This window comes from Chaetodon auriga, chromosome 3, assembly GCF_051107435.1.
Source record: "Chaetodon auriga isolate fChaAug3 chromosome 3, fChaAug3.hap1, whole genome shotgun sequence".
NCBI lineage: Eukaryota > Metazoa > Chordata > Actinopteri > Chaetodontiformes > Chaetodontidae > Chaetodon > Chaetodon auriga.
Window position 1 is genome coordinate 9,579,118 of NC_135076.1, and position 21,270 is coordinate 9,600,387.

General features: G+C 43.3%; 1 protein-coding gene across 7 annotated transcripts in view; it reads right to left on the reverse strand.

The window, feature by feature from the left end:
• LOC143316114 (discs large homolog 1-like protein) overlaps positions 1–21,270 on the reverse strand; it is a 99,202-nt gene that overhangs the window by 50,514 nt on the left and 27,418 nt on the right. For 2 of the 7 annotated variants that reach the window (XM_076723854.1, XM_076723870.1), the window contains exons 1-2: positions 20,502–20,692; positions 16,216–16,338 (exon numbers count right to left, since the gene is read on the reverse strand). The exons of 2 other annotated variants lie outside the window; for them this stretch is intronic. In XM_076723854.1, the coding sequence (XP_076579969.1) occupies positions 16,216–16,338; positions 20,502–20,660 (282 nt within the window). In that variant the 5' untranslated portion in view covers positions 20,661–20,692. Of the gene's footprint in view, positions 1–8,857; positions 10,246–16,215; positions 16,339–20,501; positions 20,693–21,270 lie in introns of those variants that run through there. 3 more of the 7 variants (XM_076723862.1, XM_076723876.1, XM_076723885.1) reach the window with 2 other exon arrangements.

Consider the following 21,270-nt stretch of genomic DNA (forward strand, 5'->3'; position numbering starts at 1 on the left):
TCTTATGTCAGAAAAGAATTGCCACCAGTGTCCAAACAGGCCCAATACCAAAACAGTTTGGGTAAATCCCATTTCCACAGTGTATCAGTGGATGTTTTTTTTTTTTTGGATCCAAGGCTTAACTACAGTACATGCAGCCTGTCAAACTAAATAAGGCCCCAAGGTTGTTCATGAAAACTACACAGGTCATAAAGTAGTCGAATCTTTGCATATGTGGACAGCCTAATTTTGATTTCCAGTCACTGCACGAGTCTTTTCAAATCCCATAAAAGAGCAGAATAAAAAAGATGTGTTGAGTGGAGTTCTTGGCGCCTGTGTGGGCAAACAAAGGGATGTTTTTACTGCCTGTTATATGACAAAATTGTGCCCACTTGTACTGGCATACAGCATACAGTTGAAGTTAATGTAAATCACAATCAAAGAATAAACCCCACTACACAGAATTTGTTTCCTTTCATAGTCAATGGTCTAAAAGTCAATACCATTTCTCATTATTCCAACAGTAAGCACAGCTATTACATGCTGTAATGAGGTCTGAGAGTTAGTAGTGGGGTCAACAAGAGCAGAACTGAGTCCACTCTGTAGAGCCGATCTCAGATGAACCGCCTCCCCTCACACTGATCAATGACCTCAGGAAGTGACCCTACTTGTGGGGCTGCTGGGGAGCATCACTTCCTCAGGTCGAGACGCGTGGTTCAAGAGTAACCGAGAAGGTCATCCACCCCGGAGTTCAGATGACGATACTCTCTCTTTTCTCAGCTATCTGTGTCGCCCTCTGTCTCCAGCTCCTTCTGGTGAAACCCTAGCTTGTGCCCTGTTAGCTAGACCGGTTGTGTCTAACTCCAGCTGTGAGCCAAAGAATCAGAGCGAGGTAATACGGCTGTAATGGTATTCTCTGTTACGGATATGGCCTCAGTGTGTGTTGAAGATTAGTTTGCTACTCTCTCTCTTTCTACCTGTATCTGGGTGTCTACTGTGACTGCCAGGCTGGAGATCTCATTCGCCATGACTTAATTACAAACTCTGCTTTCAATGTCGAGAAAAGCTGCCAACTGCAACAAAACAAAGAAATGAAACTTCTAACACTGTAGGACCTGCTGACAACGAGGCTGCTCATTAATTCCTCCTCCAGCTCCGCAATATATTATGATAACACAATAGGTTGTCCACAAGCTCACATCACAGGTAAAGAGGAATGACAGTGATGGTAATGATAATGAAGGACTGCGATGATTGTCTTTCATTAATTAATCTGCCAATAATTTCTCAAATCATTTTGTCTAAAAATCATCAGTAGTGGAAAGTTCAAATTATACATACTGTTTTTCACTGATATTTAAGATTTAATCAAAGACGAGTTACTGTGGCAGAACTTCTTCTTGTTGTTGTCGATCATTGACTGTATATATAAGGATGGACAACATGGCATCTCCTCAAAAGTGAAGTTAAAAACATCTCGCCCTCTGATAGGTAGGTACAGCACAGGTCATAAACCCCACCCACTCCATGTTAGTGGATGGGCCAAACTAAAAAATCAGTTGCAAACTTCAAAACATTTTTTCCAAATGATGTTTTCTGTCATGTCATCAAGTCACTAATCACACTGATGCATGTTCATGTTTCTCATAAGTTTGGTTTTAATGAGTTATTTGATGCTTTAAAAAGAGGGCATGACCTTTCTGGACAGGGACAAGCGCAAGACGGTTCACATTCATTTGTGTCACAGGATGCCAGAAAATTACACTACATTAAACTTTACATTTTAATCGAGGAAGCAATTACAGGTCATGAGGGACAGCATCACTCAGGGGGGACAAAGTTTGCTGTTGTCTTGTATTCTCTGTGTAACAAATAGCTTTTACAATTAAAGTCTGTGTGTTATACAGTAATGAGCCTGTCATACTGTAACACATCCATGTGTGACTGCATGACAAAGACACTCACATCACTCTGCCTGCTGATCTCACACAAGCAGACACTGTTGCTGTAAGACAAGAAAACTGAATCTCTAAAACAGCAACAATATGGGAATGCAAAGCCTTTGATTACCATCATCATCATCATCATCATCATCATCATCATCATCATCATTTATATGTAGTTAGTTAGTGAAGTTTTATGAAGTTAGCAGTGCATAGGTCGAGCTGTCAGTAGTGTCAAACCCTTCCATGCTACTTACAGGAGGATATATGGAGCTGTCATTATGTTGTGTTCAGCCTCATTAGTTAGTGGTCATATTAAGTGATTTCTCATGGTCAGCTAATCTACGTTGATTATATCAGCATAGACAGAGCACAGGCTGGAGGAGAGAGTGTGTGTGTGTGTGTGTGTGTGTGTGTGTGTGTGTGTGTGTGTGGGAGAGAGCTGATATGCAAGCTTCATCCCACACACAGAAGGTGATGCAACACCTCACACACTCTCAAGCATCACAAATCTGATGCACTACTCATTGCTACATTAGAGTGTGTGTGTGTGTGTGTGTGTGTGTGTGCGTGCGTGTGTGTGTGTGTGCATGCGCAACTGAGTGAGTGAGCCAATGTATTAAGATTTTAAGTTTATATACACTCATCTACTTTTTCTTTCTCCTTGACTCTCTCTCTCTCTCTTGCATGCATGTATGCACACACACACACACACACACACACACACATACACATACACACGCACAGATACGCCACGCTCTGCTTGGTGATCAGCATAGCTGCATCCCCATGACAACAACTGATGCTGCCCGCAGCATTGGCCAGCAATCAGAGGAGCTCATTGGTTACCATGTGCAATGGGGGTCCAGGTTGTAAACATTTGCACAAGCCTCTCCCTCTTATGACATCACCTCCCTCCTATTTATTGAAGAGATGAGACAGTGTCAGGACCTCTTATTCTCCGATTTAAGAAATGGTTGATTGATTCAAAAGAAAGCAAACAACATGATCAATATTTTGGACAATGTCTGACCTGCTTCAGCAGCTCACAACACGCACGCTGACATGGAACAGCTGATCAGGATCAACCAGAGCGGGCAGTCAGTCATGTGCCATGGGGGCTTCAAACAAGTCTGAACACATTAATGTGTTCAAGCCTTTGGTTTTAACCTCCTAATTGCTCCAATGTTTCTTATCATTTGCTGTGAGCACAGCACAGGCATGGCAAGACAGGGATCTGTGCAGTCCTGTTTACACAGCAAAATGTGAAGGACACACCGTTACAGTAGAATAGAAGACCATGTTTCCTGGTGTCTCACCAAAGCTGTAGTCTCAGTGTTATTTCTTCCATACAGGTCATGGTCTTAAGTCTCACAGTCCATTGGTCCAAGGTGGGTGGTTGTTTATTATAATCACTTTATAATCAGTTTATGGGCTATTAACACAAGAGCTCTGAGCATATATAATTTGTTTTCCCACCCACGTAGGGATACATTGCATAGAATCAACTGGTGTGGTTCAAATGGCCTGTCTAAGCTCAGAATTTCTCCTATTTCCTTTTTTAACTTCACCCAATTGGCTTGTCATTTAGGACAATCCCAAAAATGTGAGAGAAGTCTCCTATTAAGCCATATCCTCTCCAAGAGAGAGGATTAGATTTATTGTCACGGTTGGATATTACTGTGGGTGCTTTAAAGGACCTAATTCTCAACGTCCAACCAAACTCTCTCCAAGTTGGGCCACTTGAGAATTTATGTCAAGGCATCCAGGACCTCACCCACTCCTTGTGTTTAATTATGGTGTCAAATTCCCAATTCAGATTTGGTTGTTTTTGTAAAATAAATACACACTGCAAATGCTCCATCTCTTCGCCTCTCTCCTGCACTGAAGCACTGCTCAAGTACTGCGCGGCGGTGATGTATAGTTTCTGACCGAGGGAGGTGAAAATTCGCAGTTATGGTGTGAAGATTCCCAAAAATATAACTCCTACTTGAGTTTATTGCATACTGCCCACTCAGCAACAGATGATCTATGCAAATAAATGGACAGAAACTGGGATTCATTTGCATAGTGTAATTGGTATGCTTGGGTGCAGAATCCAACTCAGTGCAAATGCACCTAAATACGACCTTTAGTGCAAATCGCACCACCGGAACAACAGATGTAAAGAAAGACGACAGAGAAAACCAGAGAAGCCTACACATGCGCCCTGGTATCCCATGAGGCACTGGGAGAGTGGAAAGTTTCCTTGGGCAGCAGAACGATAATGAGCCACTCTGTACAGGAGCGTGTGTGTGTGTGTGTTGGGAAGAGTAGGTTGAACTCTTCTGTACATGCACACTTTGCAGTCCAGGTTGAGAGTGTTAATGATGTGGCTCCCACACGGTTTCCATTTTAAAATGACCCAATGTATAAATTACATGACCATACATAAATCTAGCAAAAAACGCAGATTTGTTACTCACTTTTCACCTGTGATAATACCGAAACACACACACACACACACACACACACACACACACACACACACACACAGACACACACACTATTTTAACTCATAACCAGTCCTGATGAAATAAGCAAATGGCACGTGGTGAGAGCCTGTAAATCCGTCTGCTCCTTATGTTGATGGATACATTATAATCCAAGCGAGTAATGTGCATGATATATTCACACTGCCCACTTTGAGCTAATAGGCTATCAGATTTCTCTCCTAATCAATCACTAATTCTCTCCTCTTATTTTCCCCCTCTATCCATCTCTCCCTCTCTGTAGCTCTGCCCATCCCTCCCTACCCTCATTTCCTGTGACCACTAAACACCTCTTTAAGGCTTTTAGGGCTCTTTCTGAAGAACCAGGATGACTTTCATACCTCTGCTTTACCACTCATCAATTATACAGAGACAGGATAGGAGCTAGGAGAGAGGAGGAGAGGACCACTGCCTGTGTCCACAACAAAGACAATGGAGCAAAAACAAACAACAACAATTAGTGTTGGGTTAACCCTTTATTTGTGATTACTGAGACTGAAGAACCCAGGAAAAGACACTGTTGCTAGCTGCTAGCTACTTCCTGAGGCTACGTATACATCAACATGAAAGACAACCTAAAGTCAACAATGGAGCCAGTAAAACAGCTAAATGCACAAGGCATCAATACCAGTGCCAGCAAGCAAGAGATTTTGCAATAAAATGCGAGATAAAGCACTAAGTCTGGACTCTAACATATTCCAGACCTCTAAATGTCACACTCTATACAGCTGAATAATTTGATTGAGGAGTAATGAATATTTCTGTGTGTGTGTATGTCTGTGTGTCTAGAGGTGAACAACACACACCTCCCCACTGTTTGGTTCAAACATCAAAATCGAATCTGACCGTGACCCTGAACACACAAAACCGCACCACACATGCATACAAACGCAGTCTGAAATGACTGATGGCATATTTTTGATTAGACCGTGAAGCCAGCTCAGCAGATCCCCACCACTTCCATCAAAAACCAGTCTGTCTCATCAACAGCTCTAACAGCTGTGTGTGCGTGTATATTATAATGGCCTATCAGTCATGCTGTAAGTGCTTTAGAAAATGGCAACACTTTGGGAAAACACTGGCCAATACGATTACTGCAAAGTGTGTGTATGTGTTGGGGGGGTAAGTTTTTCCACGGGCTGTGCTGTAAATCTGCAGACAACCGTGTAAGTGCTGCAGGGCTGCACACTGTGAGTGGTCCCTGTCCACTCAGGAGTTTCAGATCAATAATGCAGGTTTGGATCCAACAGGAGCGTTGCTGCATTGGTCGTCTGCAATACAAAATGTATTTAACTTGTTTTACACTTATTGAAGCCTTTTTTAATGCTTGGCTGAGACGGAAAACTTGGGTGTATTGATAAAAGTAACACGTTCAATAGAAACAGGCTTAATAAATCCTGACGTACATGACGCCTGAGAGCTCAACGGCCGTTGAAGAAACTAAAAATGTGGCTGACAAAAACTTTGTGTGAGGGATGAGAAGACTGTAACGTTCCCCGAATTAACACATGAAACAAATCTAAATGCCATATCTTGTTTCCACATTGCCGACTTTATTCTGTTGAGGTTTTAATTGCGTCACCTCTTTGCAACCTCTTCTTCTTCTGCAATGGGTTAATTCCACCCGACTGGAAAATTAGTGCCACCAATCACCTATCTTGAAGTGTCTAACTGCTCATTAGCCACATAACAGTAGTAATTCAGTTAAAATATGTGCTAGATTTGGAAAGTTGAGCAATGTAAGATCAAAAAAAAATTTTTACAGCCGGTTGACAAAATATTCTCACAAGAAAGATCTGCCACAACCAAAGTCTGTTAATAAAATACATGCTTTAGTAGTGAATTACTACCCTCTACTTTGTCAATAACAGTGATTTTGTGATTCAGGATTCAAGTTTTGGTTATGCAATGTTAAGTTTTCGTGAGCCAGTGTCTCAGGATGGGAGAATACATTCAACTGGGGCTCTATATTTGAGAATCTGGAAGCCTATGCAATCACAAGTGAAAACTCACAAGCAAAAAAGTCCAAAGACCAACTTATTCCTGCAATTATTCTTGCACAAGTAAAAATTCAGCCTGACTGCTGGGAAGAATCCAGTATCAGCAGGTGGACCTGGGGCGGGACTCAATAATGGCCAATCACATCAGTTCACAGCAGCAGTTTTCTAATGTGCTGAGATTTCAGGCCGGCTTGTTCTCAGACGTGCAGAAAGCATCCTAAGTAGAAGCATCTAATATTAATATCAAGACACCAGCTATTCTTCCAGGGCCAGATGGTGCACATTTTAAAAGTGCATCAAAAAGTGGGAAAGGCTAAACTTGTACATGAAACAAAGCTACATGAAAGAGATGAAAACATTCTTGAACAGAGCAGACTTTGATGTATTATTGGAATTATGGGAGTGGCAAGGATAGGAGTCCTGCAGGAGGATTAAGATAACTTGAAATTGTTTGCTGCAGTATCTGTCATCATCAGAAGTGTGACGATCTTTGTCAAGTAAGATGCGCTGCTGCTCTACTGCGTCCTTCATAGGTTGTTGATATTGCGCTGGATAGTACTTCTGTGATTCATGCAAGCTGCTGGTGTGATGACTCAAGTTGGTTTACATGGACGCCACTGTTATTTATGAGTTCTGTCAGCAATAATGCCACAAGACAGACACTTACTTTCTGCCTCCGCCAATAAATCGGTGCAAAGATTTTACCTTTATTTAAGCACCCAGGTAGGCTTTGAACATACTCTCCTTTAAATAAAGCTTCATGTGTCATTGTTATAGCATAGTGCTGTCAACAGGGTCATCAGTGTACATCAGTATTTTTGTCTCAGCATGTGAAAAGTAATTATGATGGTGATGTAACGGACAGCTAGCTGGATTTATACTTGGCGCGAGAGGTTAATAGCAGTCCAACCATGGTCAGCAACAGTGCAGGTTTTGAGTTATAGCTCAGCATCGTGCTGATAGCAGCACTGCAGCACTGGACCAATATATCATTCATAATCAGGCCATATTGAGCTTTCATTATAATTCCCACAGTAACTGTATGTTATTTTGTGGTGGGTTTTTCCTGTGCTTATGGAACTGTAGCTACTGGACATCGAGGTAACTGAAAATATCCTGGTGTTTATGTTCTATCATTTAATTTTGTAGAACAATAACAGCTACTTCAACATTTTCCTGCTAGATGTGAGTTGTGGGGAGAAAACTTCCTTAATGTTGATCTCCAATATTACTGCTCTCAGCATTTTTAGAAACAGTGCAAACTGAACAATCACAGTTCTTGCTGTCTCGACGTCATATTCCTGTAGAGGCCGGAGATGTGCATAGTTATGTTTTTAAGGAGGTGCGTGACAGGTATGGCTAAGCTATGTCTGCTACATGTGTAGGCTCTGTGGTTACTGTAAAACACATACCATATATGACAAAACATTTGCTTCACATTTTATTTAAGAAAGTGCAAAGCCACATTACATATAAACAGTCCCATGATTCCTATGATTCCTATGATTCCTATGCTCATTGTGCCAAAATTTCACAAAGGAATTAAGGCTGAACTATATGCAGACAAAACCCAAAAAACATACTGCAATTGTTTTGACAGATTGTCAAAGCGATAGGATTTTAGTGGCTTCACTGACAAAAATGTTAAAGAGATGTGTGATTGTTGCTGGGGTTTGTATGTTCCCTTATGTCTGAAGAATATGATTTGAAGGCTTGTGCATCTCTGTAGGACTACAAAGCTTCATTTATAACGGTATGTTGTGACACATTTTACCTTTATCAAAAAAATTGCAGCTCGTCTATACTGCTATCTGGATGATTAGCTGTTCAGCCCTAAAAGGAAGCAAACAAAGATGTGGTGACTTCTCCCTCCTCAGGTCAGCCACACGGCTTCCCTTTCCATGGGAAATTTTGATTTCAATGTGGACTTATCATTGAGTGCCACTGGACTGCCAAGGTGCAAATGCAATCATCAGCTAAATGATGGCTTTGCCATGGCAACACACCAGCTCTCTGGGTCTCAGACACTATGCCAGGGCTCATTTCCATGACAACATTATCAAAAATCTCAACCACAAACAGAGAGCAGCTTCAACTCCAACCGAAAATCAGACTGCTGCCGCCGACCACCTCCCTGCTCTGTCTAAGAAACTGAAACTAGAGAATGTTTGCTAATGTAATGATCAGCTGAATGTATGCACACACACACACACACACACACACACACACACACACACACACACACACACACACACAACAAAAACCCAGTTCAAGTTACCTGCCTCCCACCCTGATCCCCCACCATCCCTCAAGCATAAAGCACACACGTACACACGTACACATATGCACACACAGACACACACACACACACACACACACACAGCATGTGACACGTGTGTGTTACCTGGCCAGCATTGATACAGTCAGTGAAGGCACTCCTCCTGGAGAAGAACATAAGGAGCTGCTGCCAGCGAGAGGAGGACGTGGAGGGAGAGGAGGAGGCGGGAGAGGAGGTGGAGGGAGAGGAGGTGTGGGGAGGTGCCAGCTCCTCAGAGGAGCCTCGCTTGGGTCCCAGCTTCTGTTTGACTCCTAGCCCCGCCCCTTGACCTCCAGATGCCCCGCCTACCCTGGCACTGCGGGGGTATAGGGTGTTGTTGCCGAAAATATAGTTCATCGTCCCTGCTGTCTGCTCTTCCCTTAGACAGACGAGATAGAGTTCATGTTGTAGCGCTTCTCCACTGCTTCATCTCTACTTCCTCTCCTCTGTCCCTTTGCTCTGTCTTTCCTCCTCTCAAGGTGTTGCTGTCAAATATACAGTCCAGCACTTCCTTCTGTTCTGCCACCAGTTCCTGCTGAAGACTATGTTGCTACTGGTGATATTTTCATTTTCTCTCCTCAATTTCCTCTTGTTATTATCTCTTTATTTTCCCTTTTCTCTTCTTCAGCTCCCTCAGGAGTGAGAGAGCAGCTGGCAGATGGAGAGCTGAGGAGGAGGAGCTGGAGGAGGAGTTGGAGGAGGAGGTAGAAAGTGCAGGGCAGGTATGCAGAGTTGTCTCGGAGTTGGTGTTCGTCTGTCAGGGTCCCTGTACATCCATCTAGCTGTCAATCCATCTGCCCGTCTGTCTTTGTTGTCCATCCATCTGTCCATCATCCCATCTTCCCTCTAGCCAGGAGAAATATCCAACATCCACATCTCTTGCAGTCCAAAATCTTCTCTCTTCAACTCTTTTCGTTCCTCTCCTCAGTGAAAAGAGGAGTGAGGGGAAGCGTGGACCACGCAGCGAATGGATATGAGAATTGATTATTTAAGGGAGTCTTTCGCCACCCCACCTCTTCCTCCCTCACTCCCTCCTCCTCTCTAGTCCAAGGAGCTGACCAGTCAGTCTCCCCTCTGTCACTCTGTGTGCTCCCATTAAATATGGAAGGAAGAGGGGAGGGAGGGACGGGTGGCTGGACGGATGAAAGGAGGGAGGTGGAGGGATGCAGGGAAGGAGGACAGCATCTGAAGTAGGTGGATGGTTGGAAGAATCATTCTGCAACTCTTCTGTTTCTCCTCCCCTTCCTCCTACATCTGTGATGTCGCTCCAAGTCTCACTCTCTTGTCTCGTCTCTCTCACTTAGTACAGTACATTATTCAGTCTCTCTTTCTCTCCCTCCCTTTTCTCAACCTACCCCACACCCACCTTCTCTCTCTTTCTGTCTCACTCTGTCTCTGTCTTTTAGCAAATTGTCTTTTCCAGTCTTTTATTGGAGCTGCAACCCGACGCCTCTCCCTCTCTCTAACTGTCAGATATCATTACTGGTACAAGCCACACCCCTACATTCCAGCCAGCCAATGACATAACAGAGCCCCCTCCAACACACACGCACACACACGCCCTCAAACATGCATGCACGCACAAACATATGCAATGATTCCTGTTTCAGGTTGAGGAGACAAGGTAGAAAACAGCTGAATGCCACGGAAGTACAAATTGAATGCTAATTGTGGCTAGACAGATGACACGATAAGTGTGTGTTTATGTATATGTGTGAATGTAGGCATGGTAAGGTGTGTGTGTGGCCATGTATTATTCGCATTGTGGGGACATAAATCTGTTTACACAGTCACATTGTGGGCACTTAGGTAAGATTAGGTTTAGGCATGTAGTGGTTATGGTTAGGGTAAGTCTCCAGGAAATGAATGTAAGTCTATGTTATGTTTCCAAATGTGTCTGTGCGTGCGTGCGTGCATGCGTGCGTGTGTGTGTGTGTGTGTGTGTGTGTGTGTGTGTGTGTGTGTGTGTGTGTGTGCGTGTGTGTGTGTGTGTGCAAGAGTGAAATAAGAGAGACATTCACCCAGTTTCACCCAGTAACAATAATCCACACTGATGCACAGGACCAACAGGTACGCTTCTAATATGTGTGTGTGTGGTGCATCAGGCTTGCTGGTAATACATGTGTGTATGCATATGTGTTTGTGTGTGTGCGAGAGAGAGATCTTCTCCTGAGGCTGTTTCAAGACACTGCAGCACCCAGCTCTCCCACACACTCTCACTCAGTCGCTCTCATGAGCGCGCGCACACACACACATGCAGACACACACATGCAGACACACACACACACACGCAGACATACACGCATAGAGCACGACTCCAGAATGGAAAACAACAGGCTGTTGCTGGGCACCGACTGAGATAAAAGAAAAGAGAAGACAGGAGAGGAGAAAGTACACAACCAGGCTAGCAAGTGTCCTCGCAGCATCCCTCAAGCATGGCATACAGGCCTGGAGGCTTTAGCATGCACCGATCAGCTAGCATGTCTGGGCCCAAGGCAAGTTAGTGAAACAGCAGCCAGGTTTGCAGCTAGCTTCACTGGATAGCTAACTCAGACTGGCTTTAGCCGTAATTACTAGCTCACTACCACAAACTAAACAGAGCTCTTCCAGCAGTATGCCCTGACGTCCGAGGTGTACAGTTAGCCTACGCAGCTATCGCAGCCTCCCTGAGGATTAGCCACAGGTGGCGCAGGACCCCTGTCACAGCTTCTTCCTGGGTTTCCTTGGGAACTGTATCTATGGCAACAGCTTTTTCAAGTCCTGAAATACACCTGGTACTGGCTGACTAATGTGTTGTTCCCAAAGATCTCAATAGATGTCAGTGAGATTTCTTATGCTTTTTTCAATTAACTTAACATGAAGAAACCTGCCTCATATGTGACAGGAAAACAGAGGGGGTGTGAGGACTTTCAGGGCAGTAATGACCACTTAACAGTTTGAATATAAAGCTACAGACTGGCCAAGCTGCCACGAGAGTACAAAGGCTGCAGGTATCAACAATTCAAAGAGATGTGACTCAATTAGAATCTTGACCATATGTCCACACCACGAGAAAGTCACTGAGCAACTGCGCAGACTGTGACTGACAGTCAAGAGCTCCCATTAGCCTTGGTTAACCAGTTAGGATTTTATGACGTACAATTAAAGTCATTTTATCTAACTGTAAAGACCTGCATCCTACTATGACAAAGTGGCACTAAGCTGGCCATGGTTGTGATTCAAGACTTTCAGCAATTCACACATTACTATCAATCTGTTTGAAACACCAAAAAAAACAAAACATACATGCCAAAGGAAATGAGATTAGGCGACAGGCTATCCTTAGCAGTTCAATGCTAAGGTCAGCATGCTAACAGATTTGTTGTCACAGCCAGCAATAACACAGAAACATGCAGACATAGACAACACAATTATACTATCAGACATCCCAGTTGTAGAAACAGCCTCATAAAAGCTGTGCTCACATGGTCATGTTCAGAAAAATACATCCAACATGTTCACCATCCGTGTGTTAGCATGCTCACATTTGCTAATTAGCACTAAACACAGAGTTAAGCTGAGGCCGATGGGGGGGTGTTACACATTTCATTCTACTGAGCCAAACAACAATGCCATCCCAAAAACTCTCTCTAAAACAACATGTGTGCAGTACGAAACGTGCACTAATGCAACCTGAGCTTCCTGCAATGGCCACGACCACTAAGGATAGAGCAATACATCAGGCGTGTTGTCTGCAGTGTCAGTGCACAATACAAAGCTATCATCAGAGATAGCATAGATTACAACTGGAACCATATCATTAGCATCTGCCAGTCACTGTTCACAATCAGTGTGTCTGCAACCAGCCACCATAACAAAAACTACAATGAACAGACATGTCAGCTGACACACAAACAATTCATTGACACACTGGCCATTTCACAACCCACCCTGCCATTGTAAGCGTCTCTCTCTTTCACTCTCTCTCTCTCTCTCTCTCTCTCTCTCTCTCTCTCTCTCTCTCTCTCTCCAGTCAAATGTCAGCCAGTGAATGCCAGCCCTATTAATATTTCAGGACCAATTAAATAAAAGCACACATCATGCATGTTTAATGTCCAACTGCTGCGAGAGCCAACTTTGCCCTCTCATCCTCTACAGGTAGGCCAGGCTAGTCATAGCTAGCCTAGCATACAAATGCTGTGTTCATTTTTCTAACAAATGATTTGCACCTTCCCCTGCCCTGGCAATGGTCCCACCACAGACTGATCCACAACCTATTTTAGGTCCCGGCTCAACAGGCTCTAGACAGCCTGACCCTGTTGGCACAGAAACAATGCAGTTAAGTACGTTTGGCCGTAATACGGACTCAAGGCTTCATCCCGTCTGATTTTAGCAGTGACTGCACTTACATAAGAACTGCTAAAGATTTATTTCTTCAGCAATATTAACACATTTGGAAAACAAACACTTTTCGGTGACTTTGTTGCCCTGTCACATTGTGCGAGCTCGCCTTTAACTTTAACATGGCTCTTAGTAAAATAGTAATAACCACCAGCTTTGTGCTGTCAACAGCTATTAAAGTGCAGCTAGAAGCACTGTAAAGCAGACGCCATGCAGATCTATACTGCAGTCTATTCCAGTGGTTCCTCACCATGTTGGCTCCCCCCCAGCCCTTCCATTAGATCCATTTCCGATTCTGGTAAGGACCATTTTGAAGCGCAACGTCTGGAACCCCTGGTAAATACTGGGGATATAGAGAAATTGACATAAATCACTGCAAAGCAAGCAAAGCAGCAGCTCAAGCAGAGGGAGAATCCCAATACAAGCCTCTCTGATTATACTTGAGGGTGGGCTGGTTGTTTTTCTTAGCTACGGAGCACAGTTTAGTCATGACACTTTGTGATTTAAAGCAGCTACAATCAATATTTTTACTATGACAATGGGTCAAATTAAGTTGTGTAATTTGAAAGGGGTCACTTGCAGTGATGACCCCACAGAGAATTATCATCTGACTCTGTCACCCCACACAGCTCTACAAAGCTTTTTAACATGTTTCAGCTCATTGTTTATCTTTTTAGCTGCAACTCCACTGGTTTACAGTTGTAAATATCCATGGTACACTACCTGCTCAGCACCAAACAGCAGCTAAAGGACTGATATTCCCCTCAGGAGACCATGGAAATCAAAATAGGAGAGTGAATATTGGACGTGCATCCATCAGGTGGCCAGGAACACAACTCTACACGAAAGATAAGTATAAAAAGCCAACTGCTTGCTAACAAGTTCGCCATGTCAGATAAAATGGTGACGTCAGTTTTTATCAGTTATTTCAGGTTTAAACATCCGATGAAACATAATTTCCTCTGAAGAGAACAGGCTGCTTTGAGCAACAAACACCAAACACCATAAAAGAATGGCAGCACAAAGAAGCACCCATGAAGACATTTCATATTCATTTACTCCTCAATACCATCTAAGTTCAGCTAGGACCAGGTCAAGCTAGTTCCATGCTGCTATGTATTATCAAACATTAAATACTCCGGTGATCTAAACAGTGGGTTCCAGTCTGTCAAAACCGGTCCCATCTCTCTCTATAGGTGGACAAAATAATGCAAATACTGCTTTTTTAAGCATCACGGAGAATTGTTGAAAATAGTTTGTTGTTTGCTGGTTTGATTGTCTACATCCACTGTGGCCCTGTGGCCTTCCATGCTGAGGCCCAATCCACTATACACCATAAACATTACAGTGAGTGCAGTTTCTATTACCGTATCAGCAGGAGGGAAAAGAGATTCATTGGGGAGGAGTGATTTGGCTGACTGACAGGTTGATTAACATCCAGCATCAAGTCTGCCCTCTTTCTCTGTCTGCCTGTAATTCTCTCTTTATCCCATCTCTTGCCACTCCCTGGCCCTCTCTGTCTTTCCTTCCTTCCTAATTATCTGCATTAGCTTAATGACTAAGAGCCACTAAGGTCTCTGAGTGGCCTATGTGTATCTTACTGTTTGTGTGTCATCGAAAGACAAGCAAGTGTTCTTTATTACTGTTTCTCCTCATTCAGCATCTGCCGGAGATTTACATTCTGTTGGTGGAGTTATTTAATCAAAGTTATGCTGCTGCAGTGAGGGCAGCATTTCCTCTTCAGTCTACCAACTGTCTAACAGGTTTGTCAATACCAATAACAATAAGCCTTGCTATTCTATCTACTGAGCCTCTTTACCAGCGATAGTCAGTCTATAAAACAGTTTGATGAATTCAGTTCAGTCTTTATGTGTGCAGGCAGCACAAAGTATGGTGATTATTCTTCTGCCTCTACTGCCTCCTGCAGTAAACAAACTGCAACTACGCCAAAGCTAATACCATAAGAAGAGCTGAAAGGAAGCTTTCTCAGTTCATTTCCAACTCTTAAAACTTAATTTCTTATAAACATAGTCTATACAGACTGACAATTAATAAAAGATATGGGCCAGCTGATGAGATGGTGGGTAAAGGGTCAAAAGTAAGAGCCCAAAATTAATAAAATAATACTTTTTGATCTTATTCAGGTCTGAGTGCAATACAATGCAGGAATGACACTGTTACAGGCTTATTCCTTGTGTAATTGCCCACGTCACATCCATGCCAGACCATGTGTACGCAGTACAAAAAGACACACACTGTCACGTCAGACAAACGTATCAACAATCACAACATTAGCATGCTTTGTATTAACGTGGTCCCGAGAACCAAAACCAGGGGATGCAAGAGCTTTATAGCTGTGTTTTGGTTCTGACTTGAGGAGATTGGTGCAGTACAGAAGGCGATGGTGAAGCAGATTCATGATAAATTATTTGGATAAAAGCAAAGAGTGAGCATGCTGCAGAATCAGTCTCTTAAAGATGCTACATGTAGCATTTCTAAAATGTCAGCGCAATGAGTAATTCATTGTAAAGTAGAATAACCATAAATAAAGAACACAGAGCAGATATAGCTTGCCTCACACTTGTTAAGGGTATTATTTCTTTAAATGTAACCATCAGGCTTCTTTAAGATATGAAACATGTCCCTTCCCTTCCAGCTGCCTTCCCTAAAGTTGTGTCTCCTTTTTCTAAGGATATAAACATGTTATTTTTCCTCCGGTTTTCATCCCTTGCACCATCTGCCACTGAGACCTCTGGCACTTTAGCTCCATTTGCACAGCGGAAGACTGTCCTATCGAGGTTGTCTGTCTTATCAACAATTTATTGATGTTAAAATGCTACATGGAACTGAGACATGTTGATGCATGATGTCTGTCAATTTCAACAGATGCAACAACAATTCCCACAGCTTCAAGAATCTGCAGCGCTGTTCCACAGAACACCAGATATGAACGAATGAAAAAGGAACTGCATGCTCACGTAACCTGAGCTTCAGACGAGAAACGACATCATGTCACAAATGTGGAAAGCTATGGCTGCATGCGACGGGCTCAGAGGCGGGGTTACCTGGTAGTAGGCGTGGCTTTGCGAATAGAGGGAGGAGAAAGGCGGGGCTGGCACGTCGTTCAGCCTCTCTCCCTCTGGGTGAGGCCACGCCTCGTCATCGAAGGGAACCTCAGGAGATTCTACCTATGATGTACAGACAGAGCTCAGCATGGGGCAGCACACACACTCACACACACACCGTGGAACACTGATATGCCAGGTGAACTGCAGTCTAAGTATCACACAGGTGGCAGCTTGACTGTAACACAGGTACAAAACAAAACGAGACAAATTATACAGTATACAACGCACATGTGACACCAACATTGGACTCCTTTGTGCAGGACGTCACTGACAATCGATGACCACGAATCTATTTAATTCAAATATTCCAAATAATAATATATTGATCAGTAATGCCTTACAAAGAAACACAACAGTAACTACACAAATAGCAAAGGTGAGAAAAGAAGGTTTGAAGTTTCATGGCTACTTACCAAAGTGTATAAGCTATGTGAGCAGTAAAACAGTGTTTGTTTGTTTGTTTTTTTAATCATTTTTTTGGGCTTTTTAGCCTTTATGACAGTGACAGCTGAAGACATGACAGGAAATGGAGCAGAGAGAGAGAGGGGAAGACACGCAGAAAATGAGCCGCAGGCGGGAGTCGAACCTGCAGCCACTGCAGAGGACTGACAGCCTCAATACATGTGGCGCACACCGCACATTGTTTGTTTTTATGCCTTTTCAAAGGTAACTGTCAGGTAAAACCAGAAGTTGTGGTCATCTAAGGACATCTAAAGGACATCAAAGCTATGCTAGTCAGCTATTCACAGGACTAGTTTTTGTGGTGTACGTTTTGTGTTTCTGCTGCCTTATATATGTATGTGGCATAACAAACATTTGCTGAAACGTGAAAATAGATTTTTTAATTACAGGACAAAGATTCAGAAAACTAGCTTTAGCTGCAGCTAGCTATGATGGCATTAACCTCAACTAGCAGGAGTGCAGTCACTGCAGCTTTGTTGCTTCTTTTTCTGAATTAAAGAAATATATGGCATACTATTTATCACATGGTCAAACAAATGTTTAACAAAAAAAAGGCAGATTCTGGTTGTAACCACATATTGAGATTTCAGTACACGATCTTTAAAAATATATGTTACACCACAACATGAGATGTTATATGTGGAGGGATTATTTATATCACATATTGTTACACAAATGTGCACTTAAAATAAACTAGAGAGCAAGAAGGATAAAATGTAGTGAGTGTGTGTGTGTGTGTGTGTGTGTGTGTGTGTGTGTGTGATAAAGAGAGAGAGAGAGAGAGAGAGAGAGAGAGAGAGAGAGGAAGAGAGGGGAACATATACATGGGGAGCACAAGGTGGCAGGTCCATCTGTCATACAGAAGCAAGCCAGATCCAGCACCTGTGGTCACACACTATCACATAAACACACATGCACACACATGTACCATTTGGGAACAAGGATTTCTCAAAATAACCACATTCCCACATTTACATTGTATTAAGAGCAACACACACATTCACCAAATACACCTCAGCACAAGTTTTATATAGTCAAACACGTGATGAGCAGCTGAAATGGATCTGCTTGTAAAGAGCAATGATGATGATGAAGATGATCATGAGGATGTTATGGGCCAGGATACTGAGACCTCTAACCCTGACCATGAAGCAGGTGAAGATAGAGAGCAGATACCATCGAACAGACTGTACATTGTTGCCGTACAGTCAACAGAGATCACAGATGCGAAGCTTTATTGATGGATGTAGATTAAAAGATAAACAAATCATTCCATCATCAATAAATGGTTGACTGCTTATCACGGAAAATTAACAATCACATAAAGAAAAACGTCAATCTTGCAGGACCCTCATCAGAGAAACATTTAGGGATTGGAAGTGATGTCCAGCCACAAGGTGGAGCTATGCACCAACGTTTCCTTCAGCACAGCACAACATGAACTGCTTCAGTTATGACTGCGGCTTTTCCAACGGACAAACTTTGAGCTTGTGGTGACTGACAGCTGAGTCAGTGCGGAGACAAAACAAATGACAGTGTATAATGACTTGGAACTGACACACCGCTAACACACACACTCCTCAGCTCCGACTGCCTGCGGCGTGCTGCGGGCTGTCGTAACTTAGCCAAAACACATGGCCACTGCTACTGAGAACGCAAGAGCTGATTTAATAGAACTGTACACTGACTGATAATCACTGATGCCAGAATTTAGAAAGGATGGCACGTCAGTGGGGGGATGATATGCGAGACGACGTGGACGTGAAATGAGAGGAAAACTTATTTTTTAATATCTGTTAGCTGGTCTAAAATCACTGTGAAGCCTCATGTGGCTTATGGTTTTGGGAAAAAACTGAGGTTTTGGTTGAGAAAAAAACAGAGAATCCAGAGGGAACATCACCAGGTTAATGGCCCTTTTATCACCTTCTGTGATTTATGTGCTAGTAAGTAAATTTGCATATTCCTGTGTCATTTTATTGAACGATGGCACAAAGACAATAATTACAATTCACCAGACGGCAATAAAACATTCAATTCAAAAAACAGCATCAACAAAACACAACATACACATCAGGTGTGTGTGTGTGTTTGCATGTGCAGCAGGGAAACAAGTGTGTGTGGTCAGAGCTGTGCTTACAGTGATGTAAGCACTAATCTGCAGACAGATACAGCCCAATCAACCAAAATAAAAAGATTACCAGGCTACGCTGTGCGATTATGAGTGTGTGTGAGAGAGATAGAGGGGAAAAGGAAGGAGAGACAAAGAGAGAGGGAGCCAGACAGACATGGACCGAGTGCAGAACAGAGATAGTAATGGGCCTCATTACTAAAAAATGGGACAAGCATTCGACTGAATCCCTGCATGCACAGTTCTGCAAAAGTATTCTCCTGGTACAAAGAAAGGCTCTGTGCATGGAAGGAAATTTAGGCCAGTATCCTTGACTTCTAAGTACTTACAAAGACCTATCTAATTCTGGAGCCATATTGAAACAGGTCCCCCGACTTCTGACTGTACTTGAACTTAAAAAGGGAGGTGTCTCTGCCTCCGTGACCAGCAGCCAAGAGCTTCAGAAATAGAAGCTGATGGTATCAGACCTGATACTGGACCGAGAGCTGAATAAATTACTCACAATCACAACATGAAGCATATCACTGCTGTTGGCAAAAAATCGTTTATCTCCGACGTGTCATCTTTTCAGGGACGATGACAAAGAGGCTTAATTTAAGCTTGACTGCATTAGAATTTTGCAGTGGCATTCAAGAAAGGTTTCAAAAGCCCAACAGTCCAAAAGAATTGTACTGAAAGGGAAAGACTGTCAAGTTGTAAACAAAAGAGCAGCACAAACGTTAGACTGGCAAACCTGTCTCCTATAAATCACTCAATATATACTACAAATTTGCAAAAGAAAATACATTTCGACGGAAATGTAAAGCATCCCATACTGAACGTATCAGTGAAATATTCGTGCTCTATTTGTTTTCCCACAATTCCCATTCTTGCCATAAAATATCTGTTCATACAAAGCAAAGCATGATTTTTATGAAGGGGACTTTTTCATGGTCTTGTTTAGGCATTGGCAGCATGAAAGATTATCATCTTGGTTAAATACAGTCACAGTGAACAGTGACTGAAACATGAGAAGTGATATGTTTACGTTAATAATATTCAACCGAAACTATAATCTTTCCCGAACCTCAACCACAAGTGCTTTTGTCGCCTAAACATAACCACATGAGGGACGAACTCTTTGATATGAAAGTCTGCCTTTTACCGTTCCATAAAACACAACTTAATATGAGATATATTTATATATTAATATTGGGTGTTGTTTCAATTATGAACAATTGAGAATATACCTGAATGTCTCCAATTACATATGAATGTACCACAAAACCTATGAGCTCAATGGGTCTTTAAAATCAGTTTGCAGCTCCACAGAGCAGCAGGAGTGTCCTGGCCCCTGATATTCAGCATCTGTCTGCAGTTATTATGACATATGGATTGACAGACAGACTGCTAATCTCTTAAAGAGTGAGCCCTGAGCCATTTGTGTGTTTCTAAACCAGGTTGACAGTGTTAGTCAGCAGATGTGATAGGGATCAGATTGACAGCGTCAGTAGGATGTGCAAGCCACATGTGTGAGTTTGTTTGTGTGTGTGTGTGTGTGTGTGTGTGTGTGTGTGTGTGTGTGTGTGTGTGTGTTGTGTGGTATACTGATGTAGAGCCAAAGCCACAGAGAAAGAGATCCAGCATTAGTTACCTGAGCAGGCGTGATGTGTGTGTGAGTGACGTATCCATGGACGTGTTGAATCTGAGACAGCTGCCGCTCCGCCACCTGAACCAGCTCTGCACCCCGGAGGTCACCGTGGCGACCAAGAGATCCATCCCTCCCCAGTGATCGTTCCCTTTGTCTCTCCATGGTACCGGCACCTCCTCCCTCTCTCCTCCAGGTCCCCCCCTCCCTTCCCTCCCTCCCCTCCCTCCCCTCCCTCCCCAGGGTCCCTCCATCCCTCCCCAGGGTCCCTCCATCCCTCCCCAGGGTCCCTCCATCCCTCAGCTCTCTGGCTACTCCCATTGGATGCTGATGGCAGGGGTGTTGGTGGAGTTTTGGGGCACCTGGTGATGCCCCTTCTTCTTCTTGATACCGATACTTCTACAGTGAGAAAGGTGGAGGAGGAGGAGAGGAAACCGGAGGGTAAAAAAACGGAAGGAAGATCAAGAAGAGGAAATGTCAAGGAAAAAGACGACACAGATGGTTGGGATGATGAGGTACAGGAGCGCGGGCGGGAGGTGGGGAGGAAAAAAAGGCAGAAGAAGAAGAGAGAGGTTAGTTCAGAATTCAAGGTGGAAAAGAAGACAGTGCATTAGTACAAAATTGCAGCCAGCATAGAAGAGCATGGCAGAGCATGTATGTACATGTATGAGTGTGTGTCTGTGTGTGTGTGTGCATGCATGTGTAATGAGATGTTTATATTGAGCAGTTTTTGCGTAAGCACATGGGCCAGTCCAGGTGTACACCCAGCGTGGCA